We start from the raw sequence: 25,411 nt of genomic DNA, 5'->3' as shown, positions 1-25,411 counted from the left end.
TAGATGTGGTGTGCAGGGCCTTCTTCACCGTGGCATGCAAGATCTAGCTCCCCGACCAGGGACTGAACCCAGGCCCCCTGCTTTGGGAGCTTGAAGTCTAACCCACTGGACCACCAGGGAAGCCCCTCTCTGTATTTTTATATAATCTATTCCACCTTCCAGTCTAGAGTAAACCACGTGAGCCAAGACATGAGGAAGTGGACTGACTACCCGGGAGAGTCATAGGCCCACTCCAGGAACCACATAAGACTCAGTAGTCACCAGAACTTGCCAGTTGGAGACCTGATCAGAGATTCTTAAGTCTAGAATAGGACAGAAAAAGCACAAAGACAGCCCAAGAGCATACTTGCTTCGGGCTACCTTCCTGCGCTCCTTAGCAATTAAACTTGATTATAGCCGACAGCTCCCATTACAATTATCTGTAGCCGATAGCAAGAGCCTCCTGTCAGGAAGCTATTAATAACCCGAAAGCCTTGTCTTCTTTCTCCCTGTAGTCACTCTTTACTTTCTGGGGGAGATTACAGACCCTGCAGATCCAACGAAGCAGAGAGTCCGGGCATGCCTATGGAGAGTTGGGACAGAGGCTGGGTGACTCCAGGAGAGGAGCTGCCCAGCCAAGAAACCCTGATATAAAGGAACCATGTATGTGCCTCTGCCCACCCACTCAGGGCCAGCCTAACACATGCTGACCCAAGCAGGGGCAGTCAGTGCAGCAACCTGTCCAGAATAACCCCAAAGATGCAGTGCCCTGCCAGCCACAACGAAAGCTCACACCACTCTCTTCCCAAGCAGAATTAATTTTATTTTTAATAATGACAGCCCACTTTGAGTGTTTAACTGCATGCCAGGCCAGGTCCTGTTTTAAGTGCGTCACACGTTAACTCACAAAAGAGGTGTTAGCCAGTCAGTCATGTCCTACTGTTTGTGATCTCATGGACTGTAGCCCACCAGGCTCTTTGGCTCCTCTGTCCGTGGAATTCTCCAGGCAAGAATACTGGAGTGGATAGCCATTCCCCTCTCCAGGGGATCTTCCTGACCCAGGGATCAAACCCAAATCTGCATTACAGGCAGATTGTTTACCGTCTAAACCACCAGTAGCTCACAATGATCCAAGTGTTAACAGAGGTTGGGCTTAAAGAGAGAGGGGCCACAGATCCCACCCCAGGCTATACCCCTGGCCCTGGCAGAGGTCCAAGCAGCCTGGCTCCAATAGCCACACTTTTAAGTATAAGATTCAACTGCCTCAAATACGCTAACTTCAGGATCTACACCACAGAGGTCCAGAAGAAATCAGAAAGCATAGTCCAGGAAGACCCCTCAAGACACTGTAATTCAATTGCATCAATTTACAAATTCGAAAATGGAAACCCTGAAATGTCAATAGAGTTACTGGAGGTAACACAGCTCACAGATCATTTTAAATTGTTCAGAATAGATGGTGTTAAATAGACAAACTATACTGCAAATTCCTTGGGGACCAGGAGTCACCTTTTAGGGTTAGTTTTTAGAAGTACAGTATACAGTATATAGTGACTCTCCTCTCCCACTGCTCCAATCCCCAATTAAGCCTTTTAAAAAAAATCATCATAGATTAAATCAGAAGTCTTCTGGTGTGGTCAAACTGGGTTATTTTACTAAGGTCCTGAAAGGTTTATAACGTGATCAGTTATGTCTGTAATTACAGATGAGTTTGTGTCAAATTACAAATTGATCCCTATATGTGGTTTATCATTTCTCCAAGACTGGATGACCTGGAAGGTTTAAGTCCTAAATTAGCCATGCATGCAAAGTGCAATGATACTTCATCAGATCAGATCAGATCAGATCAGTAGCTCAGTCGTGTCCAACTCTTTGAGACCCCATGAATCACAGCACGCCAGGCCTCCCTGTCCATCACCAACTCCCGGAGTTCACTCAGACTCACGTCCATCGAGTCAGTGATGCCATCCAGCCATCTCATCCTCTGTCATGCCCTTCTCTTCCTGCCCCCTATCCCTCCCAGCATCAGAGTCTTTTCCAATGAGTCAACTCTTCGCATGAGGTGGCCAAAGTACTGGAGTTTCAGCGTTAGCATCATTCCTTCCAATGAAATCCCAGGGCTGATGTCCTTCAGAATGGACATGTTGGATCTCCTTGCAGTCCAAGGGACTCTTAAGAGTCTTCTCCAACACCACAGTTCAAAAGCATCAATTCTTCGGTGCTCAGCCTTCTTCACAGTCCAACTCTCACATCCATACATGACCACAGGAAAAACCATAGCCTTGACTAGACAAACCTTTGTTGGCAAAGTAATGTCTCTGCTTTTGAATATGCTGTCTAGGTTGGTCATAACTTTCCTTCCAAGGAGTAAGCGTCTTTTAATTTCATGGCTGCAAGTCACCATCTGCAGTGATTTTGGAGCCCAGAAAAATAAAGTCTGACACCTGTTTCCACTGTTTCCCCATCTATTTCCCACGAAGTGGTGGGACCGGATGCCATGATCTTCATTTTCTGAATGTTGAGCTTTAAGCCAACTTTTTCACTCTCCACTTTCACTTTCATCAAGAGGCTTTTGAGTTCCTCTTCACTTTCTGCCATAAGGGTGGTGTCATCTGCATATCTGAGGTTATTGATATTTCTCCCAGCAATATTGATTCCAGCTTGTGTTTCTTCCAGTCCAGCGTTTCTCATGATGTACTCTGCATAGAAGTTAAATAAACAGGGTGACAATATACAGCCTTGATGAACTCCTTTTCCTATTTGGAACCAGTCTGTTGTTCCATGTCCAGTTCTAACTGTTGCTTCCTGACCTGCATACAGATTTCTCAAGAGGCAGATCAGGTGGTCTGGTATTCCCATCTCTTTGAGAATTTTCCACCGTTTATTGTGATCCACACAGTCAAAGGCTTTGGCATAGTCAATAAAGCAGAAATAGATGTTTTTCTGGAACTCTCTTGCTTTTTCCATGATCCAGCGGATGTTGGCAATTATACAGGTGAATAAATTAAACATCCAGTGAAAACCCATGTGAGGGCCCCCAGGCCTTTCCCTGACAGCAGTGGCTCTAGAACAGGAAAGAAAGAACGTATAAAGAAGAACACTGCACACCCAAAAAGCTAAATCCAGCAACTGTAAGATAATCACCCATCTTTCTTCTGTCCTTGCATTTAGCCACCTCTGTTTTCCAACAACCCTAATGAAAGAAATGAAAACTAACTTCTTTTGTGAGTTTCACAAGAATGAAATAACCAGAGACATCTTCAGTTCTGTTCAGTTCAGTCACTCACTCGTGGTCTGACTCTTTGCGACCCCATGGACTGCAGCATACCAGGCTTCTCTGTCTACCACCAACTCCCGGAGCTTGCTCAAACTCATGTCCATCGAGCTGGTGATGCCATCCAACCATCTCATCTTCTGTCATCCCCTTCTCTTGCTTTCAATCTTTCCCAGCATCAGGGTCTTTTCCAGGGAAGTCAGTTCTTCGCATCAGGTGGCCAAAGTATTGGAGTTTCAGCTTCAGCATCAGTCTTTCCAATGAATATTCAGGACTGATTTCCTATAGGATGGACTGCGTGGATCTCCTTGCAGTCCAAGGGATGCTCAAGAGTCTTCTCCAACACCACAGTTCAAAAGCATCGATTCTTCCATGCTCAGCTTTGTTTTATAGTCCAACTCTCACATCCATACATGACTACTGGAAAAACCATAGCTTTCACTAGATGGACTTTTGTTGGCAGTCACATCTCTGCTTTTTAATATGCTGTCTAGGTTGGTCATAGCTTTTCTTCCAAGGAGCAAGTGACATCTTGCTGCTGCTGCTGCTAAGTCGCTTCAGTCGTGTCTGACTCTGTGCAACCCCATAGATGACAGCCCAACAGGCTCCCCCGTCCCTGGGATTCTCCAGGCAAGAATGCTGGAGTGGGTTGCCATTTCCTTCTCCAATGCTTGAAAGTGAAAAGTGAAAGTAAAGTCGCTCAGTCGTGTCTGACTCCTAGCGACCCCATGGACTGCAGCCCACCAGGCTCCTCCATCCATGGGATTTTCCAGGCAAGAGTACTGGAGTGGGGTGCCATTGCCTTCTCTGAGAGAGACATCTTAAAGACCAGCAAATCCAAATTTCAGAATCATTATCCCAAAATATACTTTTTAAGCAAGTCTTTTCTTACAGGAAACTTTTCAGATTTATCTCATGAAGTATTTTGCATCTTGCTAAAAGCTGTTGTGGCCCTCCACCTAAAGGAAAGCCATTAAAATGCAGTTCAAATTAGGAAAGTTTCCCCTTCCAGTTGCAATTAAACACCAGGGACATAAGCACATTTCTAGACAAAATAACAGCAAATCTTTTGCCTAGTAATTCAAAGACACTTTGCAAACTAGGATTATCAGTCCCTCTTTACACACTGATCAGAGGCTGATTTACAGCCAGAATGCTAGGTCTAGAATTCACTTCACAGTCCTGTTCACTTAAATTTCTCCCCTCTCCTCACTAAAAAAATCTTTTTTATTGAAGTATGGTTGATTGACAATGTTGTACCAATCTCTGTTATATAGCAAAGTGGCTCAGTTATATACATATATACATTCTTTTTTTAAAAAGCATCTTAGAACTTCTATGTCCTTCATAAGAACTCAAGGCCAAAAAGATCAGGAAAACACCTAACAAGACCAAAACCTATTATTAATTATTATTATTATTATTAAAGTATTATAGCTAAGAAGTCTCACAAGTTCACATGCTAGAAAATCAGGAACAACACAAGTCCATTTCAGACACTTGCAAATTATGTAATTTCATCCTGTTGAAAATATTAATTACATGAATATGGTCTTTACTTTTAAGCAAGAGTAGCCTGCACCTGCCTTCTTCCCAGGTTATATTAGGTAACAGGGATTAGCATCTTTCCGGGGTGACAGTTTCACAAGGCATCATAACCTCCAGGAGAGGAAGAAGAGTCTGAATACCATCAGGTAATACACAGCTGCTTGGAAAAGGAGCAAAAGGAATGTCTGACTCCCTGTGGACAGCTGTGACATGGCGACATCACTCAAGTCACCAGGGTGTAGAGGAAGTGCCCAAGAGACTCACTTCCGATGGCTCAAGAAAAACAGAACAGGCAATAACTCCTCTCCAGATCTAATTCCCAAGTTCCAGAACTAGATCAGATTAAGGGGAGGGGGAAAGGGGAGGGAGGCCCAAGAGGGAAGGGATATATATATATATATAATTATGATTGATTCGCACTGTTGTACAGCAGAAATCAACACAAAATTGTAAAGCATTTTCCACCAATTAAAAATAAATAAAATTGTTGAAAAAATATCATATTAAGCCAGGCTGAATGAAGCACAGAACAAAAAAACTGAAGAGGCAACAGGAATCTAAGAAGCCACTAATCTTGCCTCCTCATCTCCTTTATACATAATAAAATTAAGAAACTAAGCCAAAGTTACATCATAGACTTATAAACGTCTTCCTCCCCTCCCTTCTCCCTAATGTCAATATTTAGAGCTCAGGCTTTGAACACTGACCCTAAGTGCTGGTTTTGCCACTTTTCCTTAAGCACATTGTTACTTTTTTATTTTTAATTGAAGGATAACTGCTTTACAATGTTGTGTTGGTTTCTGCCATGCAACAATGTGAGTCAGCCATAAGTATACATATGTCCCCTCCCTCTTGAATCTCTCCCCCCAACACTCCACCCTATCCCACCCGTCTAGGTTGTCACAGAGCACTGGGTTGAGCTCCCTATGTTCCATAACTTCTCACTAGCTATCTATTTACATATGGTAATGTATATGTTTCGATGCTAATCTCTCAATTTGTTCCACTCCCTCCTTCTCCCGCTGTGTCCACAAGTCTATGTTCTATGACTGTGTCTATATTCCTGCCCTGCAAATAGGTTCATCAGTATGATTTTTCTAGATTCCATATATATGGATTAATACATAATATTTGCTTTTCTCTTTCTGACTTACTTCATTCTATATAACAGACTCTAGGTTTCATCCACTTCACTAGAACTGACTCAAATTCATTTCTTTGTACAGAACTGAAAAAACAAATAAATAAATAAATTTTCTAATAGTAAAAAAAAAATAAACTATAATGCTATAATGTGATAACATTAAAAATTCATTTGATGGCTCCTTGTAAAGGAACCTTATCTAAAACCAACAATTTCAATTCTAGGTATTTATCCTCAGGAAAACTTAAATACCTGCAAACAATAAAATAATTTTTTAAAAAGAAAAACATTCATTTCTTTTTATGGCTGAGTAATACTCCATTATATATATGTACCAAAACTTCTTTATCCATTCATCTGTTGGTGGACATCTAGGTTGCTTCCATGTCCTAGCTATTGTAAATAGAGTTGCAGTGAACACCGGGATACCTGTGTCTTTTTGGATTATGGTTTTCTCAGGGTGAGCACACTATTTAACTTTGATTTTCTCATCTACAAAATGTGAAAAATAAAAGTAGCTGCTTCAACCAGGAAGCCAAGACTACACAATGGGAAAGACTAGCCTCCTCAGGAAATGGCAACCCACTCCAGTACTCTTGGCCTGGAAAATCCCATGGACAGAGGAGCCTGGTAGGCTGCAGTCCATGGGGTCGCTAAGAGTCAGACACAATTGAGTGACTTCACTTTCACTTTTCACTTTCATGCATTGGAGAAGGAAATGGCAACCCACTCCAGTGTTCTTGCCTGGAGAATCCCAGGGACAGCAGAGCCTGGTGGGCTGCCGTCTATGAGGTCGCACAGAGTTGGACACGACTGAAGCGACTTAGCAGCAGCAGCAGCAGCCTCCTCAGTAAGTGATTTTGGAAACTGGATATCCACATGTAGAAGAGTGAAGGTGAACTCTTACCTTACTCTGTACACAAAAATTAATCCAAAATGCATTAAAGACCTAAACAAAATTAGTCAGTTGGTCATGTCCGACTCTTTGAAACCCCATGGACTGTAGCCCACCAGGCTCCTCTGTCCATGGAATTCTCCAGGCAAGAATACTGGAGTGGGTTGCCACAAAAATTAATTCAAACTGCATTAAAGACCTAAATATAAGGCCTAAAACTACTGAACTCCTAGATGAAAACATAGGAGATAAGCTTTAAGATATTATATTTGACAATCATTTCTTGGATATAACACCAAAAGCAAAGGCAGCAAAATATAAAATAGACAAATGAGACTACAGCAAACTTAAAAACATCTGCACATGGAAAGAAACTATCAACAGAGTGAGAAGGTAACCTACAGAATGGAAGAAAATAATTACAAATCATATATCTGATAAGAGTTTGATATCCAGAATAAACATAGCTTCTATAGGCTAACAATAACAAAAAGTAATCTGATTTAAAAATCACAAAGGACTTAAACAGATATTTCTCCAAAGAAGATGTACAAATGGCCAATAAGCAAATGGAAAGATGTTCAGTTTAGTTCAGTTCAGTTCAGTTCAGTCGCTCAGTCGTCTCCGACTCTTTGCAACCCCATGAATCACAGCATGCCAGGCCACCCTGTCCATCACCAACTCCTGAAGTCCACCGAAACCCATGTCCATCGAGTCGGTGATGCCATCCAGCCATCTCATCCTTTGTCATCCCCTTCTCCTCCTGCCCCCAATCCCTCCCAGCATCAGAGTCTTTTCCAATGAGTCAACTCTTTGCATGAGGTGGCCAAAGTATTGGAGTTTCAGCTTCAGCATCAGTCCTTCCAATGAATACCCAGGACTGGTCTCCTTTAGGATGGACTGGTTGGATCTCCTTGCAGTCCAAGGGACTCTCAAGAGTCTTCTCCAACACCACAGTTCAAAAGCATCAATTCTTCGATGCTCAGCTTTCTTCACAGTCCAACTCTCACATCCATACATGACCACTGGAAAAACCATAGCCTTGACTAGACGGACCTTTGTTGGCAAAGTAATGTCTCTGCTTTTGAATATGCTATCTAGGTTGGTCATAACTTTCCTTCCAAGGAGTAAGCATCTTTTAATTTCATGGCTGCAATCACCATCTGCAGTGATTTTGGAGCCCCCCAAAATAAAGTCTGCCACTGTTTCCACTGTTTCCCCATCTATTTCCCATGAAGTGATGGAACCAGATGCCATGATCTTCGTTTTCTGAATGTTGAGTTTTAAGACAACTTTTTCACTCTCCTCTTTCACTTTCATCAAGAGGCTTTTTAGTTCCTCTTCACTTTCTGCCATAAGGGTGGTGTCATCTGCATATCTGAGGTTATTGATATTTCTCCCGGCAATCTTGATTCCAGCTTGTGCTTCTTCCAGTCCAGTGTTTCTCATGATGTACTCTGCATAGAAGTTAAATAAGCAGGGTGACAATATACAGCCTTGACGTACTCCTTTCCTATTTGGAACCAGTCTGTTGTTCCATGTCCAGTTCTAACTGTTGCTTCCTGACCTGCATATAGGTTTCTCAAGAGGCAGGTCAGGTGGTCTGGTATTCCCATCTCTTTCAGAATTTTCCACAGTTTATTGTGATCCACACAGTCAAAGGCTTTGGCATAGAAAGATGTTCAACATTACTAATCATTAGAGAAATGCAAATCAAAACTATAATGAGATAACATCTCACACCCATAGGATGGCCACTATCAAAAGGACAAAAAAGTACTGGTGGGGAAGCAGAGAAGTTCAAACACTTATACACTATTGGTGGGAACATGAAAAGATGTAGCCACTACAGAAAACAGTATGGAAGTTCCTCAAAAAGTGAAAAGCAGAGCTACTAAATGATCCAGCAATCTCCCTTCTAGGTATATACCCAAAAGTATTTAAATCAGGATCTCAAAGAGTTATGTGCACACTCACATTCATAGCAGCATTATTCACAATAGCCAAGAAGTAGAAGCAGCCCAAGTGTCCATCAACGGACAAGTATTTTTTTAACATGGTATGCACATATAATGGAATATTATGCAGCCCTGAAAAAAAAAATAAGGAAATCCTGTCATATACTACAACATGGATAAACCTCAGGGACATTATGTTGAGTGAATTAAGCTTGTTACAAAAGGAGAAACAGTGTGTAAGTAAATGATGTAATATCTAAAGTAGTCAAAACCATACAAACAAAAAGTAGAAAGGTGGTTGCCAAGGGCTGAAGAGAAGGGAAATTGTGTTTAGTGGGTACACAGTTTCAATATTATAAAATGAAAAAGAATTAGAGATCTGCTGCACAATGGGAATATAGTTAACACTACTAAATTGTACACTTTAAAATGGTGATAGTAATTTTAATGTTATGTGTTTTTAAACTCACAATAAAAAAGGTGAAAAGTTGCACCTGCCACATAGACTTGTTTTGAGGATAAAATAAGATGATAATGCATTTAACACAATGCCTGCCATCCTTAAACATTCAAAAATAGCCCTTGTTAGATCCCATCTATGAAACCATACCAAAGGTTTTTTCTTTTTAGTTAATTAAGCTCATTTATTTTTCAGAGAATTTTTAGGTCTTAAATCCCTCATTAAATCTACCCTACATCTCCTCGTGACATCTAATTATTCAGCTGGTGAACTCTGCTTTTAAATGCTGATTAATTGCTTTAGAGTTTTCCAGAATTCCCCATCTCAATGTTTTATTTTACTAAATCCACCATCCTTTGAAACAGACCTCAGAGGGGGAAATGACATACCACTCCCCTTAGTACATACATGCGCACACACACACATCATTTCCTTTTCAAAGGTTACAATACTCTCAACTCCAAAACTGTGCAGAAAAACCTATACAGGTAAAAACTTTTAGGGAATTCTCCGATATTCCAGTGGTTAGGACTCCCAGCTTTCACTGCTGTGGCTCAGGTTCAATCCCCATTCGGGGGAGCTAAGATCACAAAAGTCAGTGGGTGCAACCAAAAGGAAAAAACCTTTTAAACTGACGGGAAGTGAAGTCACAATAAAAACCATGAACCCTTTCATGTTTCCACACCCACTAAAAATAATCTGTTACGCCACACTTTAGTATCTCCGAGGTTTCCCAGGCGGTTCAGTGGTAAAGAATCCGTCTGCCAATGCAGGATGCAGGTTTGATCCCTGAGTTGGAAAGATGCCCTGGAGAAGGAAATGCCAACCCACTCCAGTATTCTTGCTTGGGAAATCCCAAGGATAGAGGAGCCTGGAGGGCTCAACTAAGTCGGACACAACTTAGTGACGTTTTAAATAACTATAGTATCTCCCATGATCTAATAAAAAAAATATAGTACAGATAATATGCTATCTACTGGGTAATGATGTAGCAATGAGCACTGCATGGCTAACTGTATTTCCTATCTCTTGTTTGCTAGAAAGTGAAGTCACTCAGTCACGTCTGACTCTGCGACCCCATGGACTGTAGCCTACCAGGCTCCTACGTCCATGGGACTTTCCAGGCAAGATTCCTGGAGTGGGTGGCCATTTCCTTCTCCAGGGGATCTTCCCAACTCAAGGATCAAACCTGGGTCTCCCGCATTGCAGGCAGACTCTTTACTGTCTGAGCCACCAGGGAATCCCTGTTTGCTAAAAGGCCTTCCTATTTACAAAGACGTGTCTTCCCTGAGTCTCCTCCATCCTTTCAGTGTTCTCTAATTCCATGACCTGGAGATTTCTACTTCCAGTCCCAAGATAAAAGAAACACAAAATATCATAATATTATAACTTGAATGCTTAAGATGAAAAAAGTTTAGAGCATCACTAGTGACCATTCTTTTTAGGGTAATTCCTTGTTGAGGGATCTGTCCTGTGCACTATAAGAAGTTCAGCAGCAACATGGGCCAAAATATCACTAAATGCCACTAGGCCTCCTCCAAACTGTGACCACCAAAAATGACTCCAGACACTAACAGGTGTGTCCACCAGGAGTAAGAGGAATTACCTCAAGGTGAAAACCACTGTTTCAGAAGGACCTATAACCTATGCAGCTTTGCATGGGAGCTGAATTCAGAGCATATAACACCTGGATGCCGAGAATGAGCCCAGAGGAGGAAGACCAGACAACGGTGAAATCTCCATTTCTTTTCTCTAAACCAGGAAGACGAGAGCAGCAGCTCCAGCACAGAATACGAAAGCACGGACCCAAGTCTCAATTTCCGAAAATTTTCCCCAAAAGACACAAGTGTATGCGCACTAAGTCACTTCAGTCGTGTCCAACTCTATAGACTGTAGCCCACCAGGCTCCTCTGTCCCTGGGATTTCCCAGGCAAGAATACTGAAGTGGGTTGCTATGCCCTTCTCCAGGGAATCTGCCCTACCCAGGGATCAAATCTGAATCTCCTGCAGTTCCTGCATTGCAGGTGGATTCTTTACTGCTGAGCCACCAGAGAAGCCCAAGAGAACAATTTAAACACCCAGGTATGTTTCATCACCTTCATGTCTCTCCGAAGGCTTCATTCCTAAAATGTCTACTCTAAAATTCACTTTACCTCCTTCTCTTTTCCGAAATCTCTATTCCTTCTTTCTAAAATGATGGCCACATTCCACTACAGTATTCTTGCCTGGGAAATCCCATGGGCAGATGAGGCTGGCAGGCATTGCAGAGTCAAACACAACTTCATAACTGAACAACAACAACACATAATCAAGCAGATTGATTTGGGAACATACTTCTTGTTGGATATGTGGCATAAAATGGAGAGTGAAGTGACCTAGCAATATGGAATACAGAGTCTTGTAAGAAATTAACACTTGTGTATAGAATAATAGTTGCAAATATTCAAACAATAAAGTCGATGGCTAAAGGAAAAATAAAACAAAATGATGCCCACAGCAATGGCTTGAAATTCCCACACCCTTGAAAAAAAAAATTCCCATAGTTGAAATACAGACACATGTCAATCTACGTGTGCTAGAACATGGCATAGGTTGGGGAGAAGTAACTCATCATCCAAGGACGTGGACTTCTCCAAATTTTCATTTACTTGGTAATGATTTTTTTATACAGACTGGTTTATAATCTGTAAATCAGTTCAGACTCAAAACAAGTTGGCTGTATGATTTGGGCAAATCTCTGCATGTTTTATTTTTTTTAACCATCATAACTAATTTTAAGTGTACAGTTCAGTAGTGTTAAGTATATTCAGGTTGCTGCGCAACAGACTGCTGGAACTTTCCATCATGCAAAACTGAAATGCTATACCCATTAAATACTAGCTCCCCATCCCTCCCCTCTTTACCCCCTCCCCTCAGGCCCCCCTCCATTCTCCTTTTCGTCTCTGTAAATCTGAGTATTTTAGATGCTTCATCATCGCGCTCTTTGCTCAATCATGTCTGCCTCTTTGTGACTCCATAGACTGTAACCTGTCAGGCTCCTCTGTCCATGGGATTCTCCAGGCAAGAATACTGGAGTGGGTCGCCATTTCCTTCTCCAGGGGATCTTCCTGACCCAGGAATCGAACCCGTGTCTTTTGTCTCCTGTGTTGGCGAGAGGATTCTTTACCACTAGTGCCACCTGGGAAGCCCTTTAGATGCCTCACATAAGTAAAATTATACAGTATTTGTCTTTTGGGGACTGTCTTATCTCACTTAACAGGATGTTCTCAACATGTCAGCATTTCCTTTTCAAGGCTGAATAACATCCCATTATATGTATATATATAGAGTCGGACACGACTGAGCAACTTTACTTTCACTTTCCACTTTCATGCATTGGAGAAGGAAATGGCAACCCACTCCAGTGTTCTTGCCTGGAGAATCCCAGGGACAGGGAAGCCTGGTAGGCCGCAGTCCATGGGGTCACACAGAGTCGGACACGACTGAAGCGACTTAGTAGTAGTAATATAAGTATATAAGACATTTCGTATCCATTCATCCATCTAATGGACATTTGAGCTGCTTCCACTTCTCGGCTATGGTGAATAAAGCTGCTATGAAAGTGGGTGTGCAGATATCTCTTCAAGATCCTGCTTTCCATTCTTGTGGCTATATACCCAGAAGTAGATAGTAGGGGCTTCCCTGGTAGTCCAGTGGTTAAGAATCCACCCTGCAGTGCAGGGGTCTCCAGTTTGATGCCTGGTCCATGAAGATCCCACATGCTGCAGGACAACTAAACCCATGCGCCGCAACTACTGAGCCTGCGCTCTAGAGCCTGGGAAGCACAACAAGAGAAGCCGTCACAATGAGACGGCCGCACAATGCAACTAGAGAGTAGCCCCCACTCCCCGCAACTAGAGGAAAGCCCTTGCACAGGAACGAAGACTCAGCACAGACAAAAACGAAATAATTTTTAAAAAGAAGTGGGTCATATTTTTTGAAGAAACGCCACAGAGTTTTCCATAGCACAGATCCCTTCTTTTGGAGTCCAGGTTCCCTCATGTGTCAAACGATCAGTTTTTACAAATGAGCCTGAATGAGGTGATCTCTAGGACACATTCTGGCTTGTCTATCACTGCAGGAGAAAAGTCAGCCAGCCAGTCCAGCCCAGCCCTTTTCTGCCTGATCACCTTTGGCAAATTTCTGACCTCCAGCCTCCAAAACCATCTCCAAAATACCCAGGTCTTGTATCTGTCTGTCACCAAACTCCCAGTTCACTGCTAAAATTTTTAGATGGTTTAAAAAGCAGAGCCAAGTGTGTGGGTTTGTTTGCTTTTCCCCTACCAGAGGGCCTTATAAAGTGAGCTCACTGGGTTTGTAGAGCTCACACTTGCCCCTGACAAGCAGAGTTCCACTGACACAGAGAAGCCTGTCCACCCTGAGTCTCCAGGGTGGTAAGAGGAAAAGAAAGTTAATGGAAAAACGTACATCTTTTGTCCCAAGCCACTCTCTCGGTGGACTCAGCAGTGATCACGATGGAATTCAAAAAAGTAGCCACAACTTATGAAACACCCCAAACTGACATCTTGCTTTTACAAATGCAGTAAGAGAAGGTAGGGTTCTTTCTGATAAAATAGAAGTTCAATCAGCAGCATTTGCCAACAGTGGCTCCAACCCCAAGCCCAGAGGGAGACCCTTCACTTGTGAAAAGAGTCAAAGATCTGTGGTCTTTAGACCCTTGTTGCACAAAACCAGGCCCCTGGACCAGCTGCACTGACCTCACCTGGCAGCATGTTAAAAATGCAGGGTCACAGGCCCCACCCCAGACTTTCAGAAGCAGAATCTGCATTTGAAAAGATACCGTGGTGATTCACACACATACCTTAAAGTTTCAGAAGGACAGAGATAACAGAATTCATAGCAATGTGAAAGATGGATCATGAATACTACTACAAAGCTGTTCTCTGCTGTTGGCAAGTGGGCTGAATTAAATCAAGGTGCACCCACCACCTTTTCCACAGTGATGCAGGAAACCTGCTTTTCAGGTAGAATCTGAAGTTCATCAGCATCTTAGATGACTAATTTTTCTTAAGAGGCCAAAGGCAGCCACCAGGCAGCTGATGTAAATTCAGGAACTGCCAGGGGCAGAAGATGTACCCACAAATGAACTGCCCCAGGTATACATGAAACCCACCAACACCCGAGCCAGGAGCTGCCAGAGCCACCGACGCCCAGCTGTGCTCACAGCTCTGCCCTGCATCCATCCCAGTAATTCCTCCTCCAGGCGTCCCGGATCATTGCCTCAAATCCCTCTCCCTCGTATTAGCTTCCAGTGGAGATTATTTTTTTATTTATTCATGATCTGTACAGAGCCTACTTCCCCAAGGGATTGTGTGTGGCTTACAAAGATGAACACACTGTAAACAAGATGAGCAAAATTAAAGCAGAACAAATGCCCAGTTCGAAGTCTTAGACTGTGTGTTCACATGATCTTTACTCTCTTGGCTCACCAGACTCCCCCATCACTGCTCCTCCCTGGGAAAGCAGCAGGGAATTAACGTGACAGATGAATTTGAAAATAAACTGGGGGTGCTCAGATCATCTCCTCTTCTTTATCTCTTGGGAGTGAGTTTGCGAACAGGGAGTAAAAATTCCACCCTGCTCCTTGTGGGCACAAGACTCGTCTATACCACCCCTTCCTGGTCCTCCCACCCACATGGGGAGACCCAGGAGTGCCATGTGGATGAGGGTCAGCATTACTGGTAGCTGGTTGGGTATGTCTGTGTAATGGTGGGATTATTAAAAAGCCTATGTGCACAAAGATATGAACTACATTTTCAACCTCACTTCCATCAGTTCTAAAAACTGATTCTTTGGCTCCCATGTTTTTACTCCTTATTTCTCAATTAGCTCAAAACTCAAGTGAAGGGGAAAGGTACTATTTATTATGTCCTTTCAAAATCCCAACAAAAAGATCTGGAGAGCTCATGCTACAAGACACTTAAGAGAGGTTATTAATAGTGATCAGTGGAGGGACTTCCCTGGAGGTCTAGTGGTTAAGACTCTGAGCCTCCCATGCAGGGGGTGCAGGTTTGACCCCTGGTTGGGGAACCAAGATCCCACATGCCTCATGGCATAGCCAAAAAATAATAATATATAAAAGGGTCAGGGACTTCCTTAGTAGTCCAGTGGTTAAGATACCCCACTTCCAATGCAGGGACGCAGAAGACAGGGGTTCAACCTCTGGCTGGGGAACTAAGATCCTATATGCTGAGCAACGCAGCCAAAAAATAAATTTTAAAAATATATATTATTAAAAATATAGTGATGGGGGGAAAAGGCCTGAAATCTCTGGCTACCAAGGCAGAAGAGAACATGTGACCAGTGTGGGAGATGTAACTAGAGGTCACTCAGTACTCTTGCCACTCTCATCTTACCTGCCTTCCTCTCCCACACAGACTGGAAAATCTAAAGCCTGCCTTCTCCAAAATCCTGTTAGCTAGGAGAGGCCAGGTACTCCATTCTGGCCAATGGGACATCCTCAAGAGTAAATGGACACTGCCTCCCCCATGTTCTCCTTCTCTAGGGGACAGGTGGGATGCCTGAGATGCAACAGCCTCTGCTAACAAGGGCCGGGCAGGCAGAGAGAGGAAGTCGGCACCAGGGAAGGCTCGATGGCCCTTGACCGCCTACCCGAGCTGGCCTATTGTTCATGATGAATAACTCCCTAACTAGCAAAGCCAGAGATACACTTGGTTATATGTTTCTAAGGAACGCTGAGTTGAAAGATATGTATGTGTATCTTTCATTGTTTTTATGACTATAGACAAAATCTTATATAGAGACATAGACTGTTCTAATAAAACATCACTAAAAAACAGATGAAGATTTTCTAGACAATGTTTTGAAGAAGTGACTCCTTTTCTTTTTTCTAATTACATATTTAAAAAAGATAGCTTTAAGGGTTTTCATACTCAGAAAGAGCAATCTATGCCAGATAGATGGAGAGAGACAGAGACAGTCATAAACACACATATATATGTTTATTCAACTCTAAAATCTTGATGAAATAGAACTCAATTAATTTCAAGCTCATTTTACTTTTAAAAGACTAAAGAAATGTCAAAAAAAAAAAAAGAAGAAGAAGCATCAAGATTGTATTTGCCTGGGAAATCTCATGGACAGAAGAGCCCGGTAGGCTACAGTCCACAGCATCACAGAGAGTCGACTACAACTTAGCAACTGAACAACAACAACACACAACCAGGCAGACTGTGATCTGGGGAAATACTTCTTGATGGAAACGTGGCAGAAAATGGAGAGTGAAGTGACCTAGCAATATGGAATAGAGAGTTCTGGAAGAAATTAAAATTTGTATATAGAATGACAGCTGCAAATATTCAAACAATAAAGTCTGTGGCTAAAGGAAAAAAAAAAGAAATGTATTTTAAAATAATAATAGAATTATTGATAGTTCTGATTTTTTTAATTTATTCGCAATTTGGAAGCAAATTTGGAACCAGTTCTTGTTTGTTGGGATTCCCTGGTGGCTTAGAGGGTTAAGAGTCTGCCTGTAATGTGGGAGACCAGAGTTCGATTCCCGGGTCGGGAAGATCCCTGGAGAAAATGGCAACCCACTCCAGTATTCTTGCCTGGAAAATCCCATGATGGAGGAGCCTGGCGGGCTACAGCCCACAGAGTCGCAAAGAGTCAGACACAACTGAGCGACTTCACTTTCACTTTCAGTTCTTTCTCAACAACATCCTGTCCAGGCAAGGTGGACAATGAAGACAACACAGTGGTGAAGCTGGGACACCACAGGCCTTCAGACTTCAAAGGAGCTTTTGTTACGTTACATTAAGCACAAATATACATTACATAAATGTTCATACGTTAAAGAAAGATAGTCGTCAAAGGTTGCCAAGCAGAAAGTTCTGGCAGTAAAACCTCGGAGCTTCAGAAAATGCAACTAATCAGAATATAACATTTTCCCAACACTGATCAAGATTTTTCTGTACAGAGGAAAGAGAACCCTCCTATGCTGTTGGTGGGAATGTAAATTGGTACAGACATGTGGAAAACAGTATGCAGGTTTCTCAAAAAACTAAAAATAGAGCTTCCATATGATCCAGCAGTTCCACTCCTGGGTATATATCCAAAAGAAACAAAAGCACTAATTCAGAAAGATACATGTACCTCAATGTTCATAGCTGCATTATTTATAACTGCCAAGGTATGGAAGCAATCTAAGTGCCGATTAACAGATGAATCAATAAAGATGTGGTACACATATACAATGGAATATTACTCAGCCATAAGAAAGAACAAAACTTTATCATTTTCAACAACATGGATGGACTTGGAGGTCCATCCTTCAAGTGAAAATTGCTTAGTCGTGTCCAACTCTGCAATTCCATGGATGCTAGCCCGCTAGGCTCCTCTGTCCATGGAGTTCTCCAGGCAAAAGTACTGGAGTGAGTTGCCATTTCCTTCCCCAGGGGATCTCCCCGACCCAGGGGTAGAACCTGGGTCTCCTGCATTGTAGGCAGATTCTTTACAGTCTGAGCCACCAGGGTAGGTATTATGCTAAGTGAAATAAGTCAGATAGAGAAAGACAAATATTGTATGATGTCACTTATCATGTGAAATCTTAAAAATGCAACAAACTAGTGATTATAACAGAAAAAAAAGTAACAAATATAAAGAACAAATTACTGGTTACCAGTGGGGAAGGGACAATAACAGGGTAGGGGATTGAGAGGTGCAAACTATTATGTGTAAAATACGCTACAAGGATATATTGTACAACATAAAGAATAAAGCCAATATTCTACATAAGTTTTTTAAAAGCATGAGCAATTAAATATTCAAAATGTAAAAAAAAATAAGAAAGAAAAGAAAGAGAAGGATTGTCTTGTACAATGTATAAGGAGTGATTTCTTGGTGTTCTCATTTCCTACATAATGGTTCTTTCCTTCTTCCCAATTATAAAGAGATATGTTTAAACATTTCCAGACACAAACGGAGTAGAATATCTCCTGCTCCTCACTCTGCTCACTCTTTAGGATGAGTTTGAATTCAGCTCTAACAAACTGAAGTGCTGCTGGCACAGTGCTTGCACACGTAATCCCATTTGGTCCTCAAAATATCACAGTGAGGGGGCTTCCCTGGGAGCATGGTGGATTCTTACCCGGAAGATCCCACGTGCTGCAGGGCAAGTAGGCCCTAACACAACTACTGCGCCCACGTGCCTCAGTTACTAAGCCCGCAAGCCCGCGAGTCTGTGCTCTGCAAGGAGAAGTCACCACAATGAGAAGCTCACACACCACAACTAGAGAGTAGCCGCCCATCACCCCAACTAGAGAAAGCCTGCACTAAACAACAAAGACCCAGAACAGCCAAAAATAAAGAAAGAAAGAAATGTTTTTAATAAAAGGAAAGACCTTTGTCAATAAAACATTTTTTTTTTTTAATATCACAGTGCGGAGCAGAGGGGGAAGGAGAGGGTAAAACGAATGGAGAGAGTAGCATGGAAATGTATACACTACCATATGTAACATAGATAGCAGTGGGAACTGCTGTATGACTCAGGGAACCCAAACCGGGCTCTGTGACAAACGAGAGGGCTGAGATGGGGTGGAAAGTGGGAGGGAGGTTCAAGAGGGAGGGGACATATGTATACCTATGCTGATTCATGTTGATGCATGACAGAAAACAACACAATATGGTAATGCAATTATCTTTCAGTCAACAATAAATAAATTTTTAAAAAAAATATCACCATGCAGGAAACAAATGGAATAAGCCCTAAGTGCAAACAGAAGCTGGAGAAGTTAAGGAATTTATCTAAAGTCTCCTGACCAAACTGTATTTTAAGTTTGGTAGAGCCAGACTAAAATATAAGTCAGCTGCCTCCTGGTCTGGGGCTCTTTCTAAGGCACTGTGCAGACTCTGACGCTTGTCTGTGGTCTGAAGGGACAGCGGACACGCCAGGGAGGTGGAGTGGCTGCCCTCTCACACCACCTGCCCAATGGCTGGCCCGTGGCCCATCATCACCTATCCTGAAAATCATTCAGTTGGAATTGGGGCTTTCTATTTTAGAAAAGCATCCTTTTTTTTTTTCCCTTTTCCTACCTGGTTAGTCATTCTTTCTTGTTTCCCTGTTTGATTCATGAATTTTGTGCCTTGCAAAAGGTCACATTTTCTCTCTCCTTAGGATCCAATCGCAAATCATGATGCAGTTGCTACCCTTACTTCTTCCTACCTACAAAGTTTTCTCTATGCTCCAGGTCGACACTGAACCTCTCTCCTTGCAGGAGGAGTTCGGGCACTGAATGTGTGTAAAGATTGCTGGGTCACATCTACAACCACATCACTTCTACATGGAAAGCTGCCAGTATGTTAATGCCAGAACTTTCAAAAGATTAAAGTATATATTTACATTCCATTTCAATGATTTCTACTTAATTCAGATTTTGGTCCCAATTGCAATTACTAACCTGCTACCTGCTTTTATTTCCCCACCCTTTATTCTGTGGTTGTTATCAGTTAGAAAGACTGACCAAAAAGTTAAGAAATGGGTGGGGAGTGGACAAGGTAATATGGAAGAACAGTTTTGCAGAAAATCACAACAATATACACCTAGTTACTTATTAATAGGAAAAATTCCATGTCATAATGGGTTAACACTGCTCACGTGCTAAGATAGTGCATATGTTTAGTCACTCAGTTGTGTCCAACTCTTTGTGACCCCATGAACTGTAGCCCACCATGGGGGTTCCTCTGTCCATGGGGATTCTCCAGACAAGAATACTGGAGTGGGTTGCCATGCCCTCCTCCAGGGGAAATTCCCAACCCAGGGATTGAACCCAGGTCTCCCACATTACAGGCAGATTCTTTACCATCTGAGCTACCAGGGAAGAAGATAGCAGTCTCCCTGATTTAAGTTTGTATGGAGGTAACCCGTCGGAGAAGGCAATGGCAACCCACTCCAGTACTTTTGCCTGGAAAATCCCATGGGTGGAGGAGCCTGGTGGGCTGCAGTCCATAGGGTCGCTGAAAGTCGGACACAACTGAGCGACTTCACTTTCACTTTTCACTTTCATGCATTGGAGAAGGAAATGGCAACCCACTCCAGTGTTCTTGCCTGGAGAGTCCCAGGGACAGGGGAGCCTGGTGGGCTGCCGTCTATGGGGTCGCACAGAGTCGGACACGACTGAAGCGACTTAGCAGCAGCAGCAGCAACCTGTAAATGCTGCTTTAAAGGTCTAAAGAATGGTCTTGTTTTGATTATGTCTTGAGGACGTTAAGCCAGTTCTGCATCCTTCTACACCATTCAGAACCCTACTGAATGTGACCCATCCTTTGGTTTCAGTGGGCTTTCAGAAGTTCAAGGGCTTTGGGGTCAGACGGTGTGGGTTTGACACCCATAACCAAGTCACTTAAGTTCTCTGGGCCTTAGTTTCCTCATTCATAAAAAAAGGGGAAACAATTCCCATCTCCTAAGGCCATTGAGAACATTAGATGAAATAACACAGGTAAGATTTCTGGTACCGAAACCACTGGAGCTTTTATCAAGATCCATTTAATACAAAGCAGAACTCCTACGAGTTACACCAAGAATGTATCCGAAGGCAGGCATCAAGACGTTTTCCCAAAAAATGATTATTAGTTAGTTAAGTCGCTCAATCGTATCCGACTCTGCGACCCCGTGGACTGTAGCCTACCAGGCTTCTCCGTCCATGGGATTCTCCAGGCAAGTATACTGGAGTGGGTTACCGTTTCCTTCTCCAGAGATCTTCCCAACCCAGGAATTGAATTCTGGTCTCCTGCATTGGAGGCAGACGCTTTAACCTCTGAGCCACCAGGGAAGCCCTGGTGGGCTTAATAATAAAAAATGATTATTAGTCAATATCTAAATGAAGAAGAGGAGGAGGAGGTCGGGGGAGGCGGGAGCAAATCCCATCTGTAGGACTTTCTTCCCCTTTCACATGTCACTTTAGATATTACCTTAAACTGGAAATATTTCTTCATTACATAGAAGGCACCTCAGACGCTGGGCCTGTGTCTCATTTTTTGGTCTTCCCACAAGAAGCACAGTTGCTCAGCACTGAATATGCACTCGCTAATTTCCTTCTTGGTGAAAGTGTTGCTCAGTCGTGTCTGACTCTTTTGAGACCCCATGACTGTAGCCTACCAGGCTCCTCTGTCCATAGGATTCTCCAGGCAAGAATACTGGAGTGGTTGTCATTGCCTTCTCCAGAAGATCTTCCCAACGCAGGGATCAAACCCGGTTCGCCCTCATTACAGGTAGATTCTTTACCATCTGAGCCACCAGAGAAGTCCCTCCCTTCTTGGGGGGCAACCACTACCAGAAAAGTTAAATCTCAGGGCTCTGACATCAGATATTCTCTGTTTGTGTGGGGCTCTGCCTGTGTTTTTCGTGTCAGTGGTACCTAGAAGTGGGTGGGAGACCCAAGTTTTCAAAATAAATGGAGGAAAAGATCAGAAAGAAAACAGTTGGGATGTTTACAGAGTCAAGATGTCACTCTAAAGACTGCTGGTTGTTTTCAAAGAGAGAAACATATGTTTACAGTGTAAAGACCTGACAATCAACCAACTCAACTAAGTGATTAAACTCAACAACGCTAGTGAATGGGCAGGTGCCTCTAATAGAAAACACATACCACGACCTATGAAGGAGTCTGGCCAAAAACATTTTGCCTGAACTGAATTACATGTTTAGACTGAACTTCCAGTTTACAAGAAATATAGAATGTGGAGGAATGAGATAAGTGCACCACAAGGAAATAATCAGATAACTCTAGAATGTAAAATATTCCACAAATTAGCCTTGTCTGTGTAGTAGAAACAGAAAAAAGTTGATACAGTTTTCTAGTTTATCAAACACTAAGAAAGCAAACAACCAAATGCAATGATTGAATGAATCTTGACTGGCTCATGGTTTGAAAAAAATACATAGCTAAAAAAGTCACTGAGTGGACAATGAAGATTTGAATGTGGACTGGACTTTGATAATCAATGGAATAGTTACTTTCATAGGGTATTTAAGCTCCTGAGTTATATAAGAGAATGTCCTTATTTTCAGAAGACATGTGCTGAACTTAAAGGGACCCACAATTACTTTCAAAAGTCTTAACCTCCTACCCAATATATATACATATATATATATTCTACACAAACACACACAGGTTGATACAGCAAACATGACAATAATGAACAATTATTGAATCTAGGTGGTTGGATATACTAATGTTCACTATACTACTATTTCAACTTTTCTGTACAGTTTGAAAATTTGTCATAATAAACATTAGAAAACATGGAGGCGAAAGTAACAAGCAAGGGATTCCCCTGGTGGTCCAGTGGTTAAGAACCCAATTTGCAATGCACGGAATGTAGGTTCAAACCCTGGTGGGGGAACTAAGACCCTGCAGTGCTCCCCAACAAGAGAAGAAGTCACCACAATGAGAAGCCCGCATGCACCACAACCAAGACCCATCACGGGCCAAAAGTAAAAAATTAAAAGCAAGCAAACTATTCCTTCCTGCCTGGATAAAAATTTCTTTCTCTTGCATTTCATAATAACAACAAAGTATAAAACCCTTTATTTGGGCCAGTTACTGGGGACTACAAAGGGCTGCAACATCCTCTAAGGACAATAGTCGTCCTGAGGAAAAAGCATAGCCCTCTTTGTTGAGTATCACTTTCACTCCCCTTTCACTATCCACCAGCGACTGCTTTTCAGAAAATAGTAATCATTATTCTCCCAATTCATGGAACTGAGGGTCTTCAAACCAACAATAAAAACAGCTTTGGATAAACTTTACAACTTGTGAGGTTGCTTCTGCATAAAGATAACCTAGTCATTCGATATCACTCAAGTTTTTTTCTTAATAGTGAAGCAGACAATATGTAAGAAATACAGATACAGAGACAATACAGGCTGTTTCCTATAGTCTGGGTACTTCCTGCTGTTGGAGGCAGGAAGAAGTAGCAGTGGATGAAAGCTGTCAATGACCTCACTTCACACACCAGTCACTTCTATTCCTTCCTGAGCCCTTTGAGAAGATAAACTTGATAAACTAGAGCTTTTCCAAAGACAGGCTGCAAGAAAGAGAAGCACTACTCCACAGTGAAAGTCTGTATTACTTGGGAAAAGCCCAGTGTGAAGTGTGAGTCTTAAAAGTCACAGAACTCTCAACTGTTTAATTCCAGAACTGAAAACACACCACAGGGAGGCTTAAAAACCAAAAAGCAAACAGAAGCTTACTGCTTAAAGTATACACATATAAATTATATAACACCATATATTCTCTATAATATCTACCATCAACTAAATGTGAAAGAAAGTTCTTCTTTTCCATTTTTGAGTCCAAGCTCAGGTAAGAGGGCAGGAAAGGCTTACCTAGGTACAACGATGCGTTTTCTTTCTTGACATTGTCATCTAAGTAGGTTGGTCCCAGGGTATAAATAGGTGTGGAGCCCATTCCAATGAGAATCTGTGCGCACACGAATAAAGCCACGTAGACCCAGTGGTCGTTGCCACCCGAGTCCTTCAGGCAGGTGGGAGGCTCCACCTTGACCGAGGAGTTGCCGTTTTGACACAGGCCATAGTTGGAGGCGGAGGCGTTCAACTCTTGGATCTGGTAGGGCGGCGAGATGAAGTGAGGTAAGGCGAAGAGGGCAGCCCCCACAGCGATGAGGAGACCCCCCACGGCCAGCCACAGGGGCCGCCGTCCCCGGCCGCCGAAGTAGCTGACGAACACCACCACCACCAGGCTCCCAATGTCAAAGCAACTGACCAGCAGCCCCGACTCGGAGCTCTTCAGACTGTAGCGCCTTTCGATGGTGGTGATGACGCTGCTCAGGTACCCGGAGACCATCAACGCCTGGATGAAGGTTAAAAAGCACATGCAAACCAGGAAGCAACGGGAATCGGTGAGGACCACGTAGAGGCACCTTCTGCCCTGGAGCATGGCCAGAGTGGAGGACACCGACATGGTTTTGGCGATTTCCACCCCGTGGCGACGTTCCGCCAGTCCTGCCGTCTCTGCCGAAGTAGACGGGGCGGAGGGGCTGGGGGCCGGCGGGTAGGGGTCTGACTTCAACTCCTGATGGCTGGGGGCGGGCTCGGAGCCTTCTTCACTCGCGGGACTCAGGTCTGGCGGGCAGGAGGCGCTGTTCAGGGCGGGTAAACTCTGGGACCTGAAGGACTCGGGTTCACACTTCTCTTGGACAGCTCCTACCCTGGCGCGCGCTTCCTGCGGCTCTCCTGCCTGGGGCTCCAGCCCAGCGCCTCGGTCCATGGCTCTCAGAATTCAGATTCGGTCGCCGATCGCACTCAAGGACTCCGGAGCTTTGCATCCACCGGCACGAGGGGCTGAAGCCGGGCCCAGGCTGTCGTGCCCACCAAGGACCGGGGCTGGCGATGCAGAGCCGCGCTGTGGGGCATCCTCACCAGCTGGGAGGTGCCCAGTGCATCCTGACCGCAGTCGTGGTCCCGAGGCTCCGCAGCCGCGTGCCCCGGAGGGCAGGGGTCCGCGCGGTCCTGCGATGAGCCCAACTTAGGGTCCACCCCGGGCTGGGAGCGCGCAGCAGGATCCTGGCGTGTCCCGGGCGCATCCCCTCCGCCGCTGCCGCTCCGCCTGCCGCCCGGAGCGCGTACGCCGGGTGCCCAGCGTCGGGGCGGTTAGCTCTGCTGCCGGGGCCGCATCCCGCCGGGCTGGCTGGGCCAGAGGCACCCGGTCCTCGCCGCCTCGGCTCGCGACACCCTCGGGCGCTAAGGTGCCAACCTGCAAAGCAGAAGAGAGGGCGGTCAGAGAAGAGCGGCTGATTCTGGCTTCTCGGCGCCCCCGGCGGACAGCGCTGGGGGACTCTGACGGTCCGAAGTGGGACCGAGGGACGAGCAAGGAACGAAGCCCTGGAGGAGGATTGGGCTGTAGGCAGCAGTCTCTAGAGCCCAAACAATAAGCAGCGGGCGGTCGGCAGAGACCCTCCTTCATTGTCTACGGCGGACCTGCCCCCGCCCCGCCCCTTTTGCCTTAAACAGCGCATCTGCTTTTATATGTTAATAATTATCCACCTGGTAGCTCTGACTCACAGACAGCGTCTTTTATTCGAGTGAACTAATTGCAACCTTTTGGTACTCCTA

General features: G+C 43.7%; 1 protein-coding gene across 2 annotated transcripts in view; it reads right to left on the bottom strand.

Moving 5' to 3' along the window:
• The window catches only part of SLCO5A1 (solute carrier organic anion transporter family member 5A1), a 145,635-nt gene extending 121,069 nt beyond the window's left edge, over positions 1 to 24,566 (bottom strand). For both annotated transcript variants that reach the window (XM_006073117.4, XM_025265277.3), the window contains exon 1: positions 23,666 to 24,566. In XM_006073117.4, coding sequence (XP_006073179.2) covers positions 23,666 to 24,566 — 901 coding nt within the window. The remainder of the gene's footprint in view (positions 1 to 23,665) is intronic.
• Between the last annotated feature and the right edge of the window lie 845 nt (positions 24,567 to 25,411).

This window comes from Bubalus bubalis, chromosome 15 (genome assembly GCF_019923935.1).
Source record: "Bubalus bubalis isolate 160015118507 breed Murrah chromosome 15, NDDB_SH_1, whole genome shotgun sequence".
NCBI lineage: Eukaryota > Metazoa > Chordata > Mammalia > Artiodactyla > Bovidae > Bubalus > Bubalus bubalis.
The sequence above is the reverse complement of the archived record's forward strand: the minus strand, read 5'-3'. Positions and strand labels throughout refer to the sequence as shown.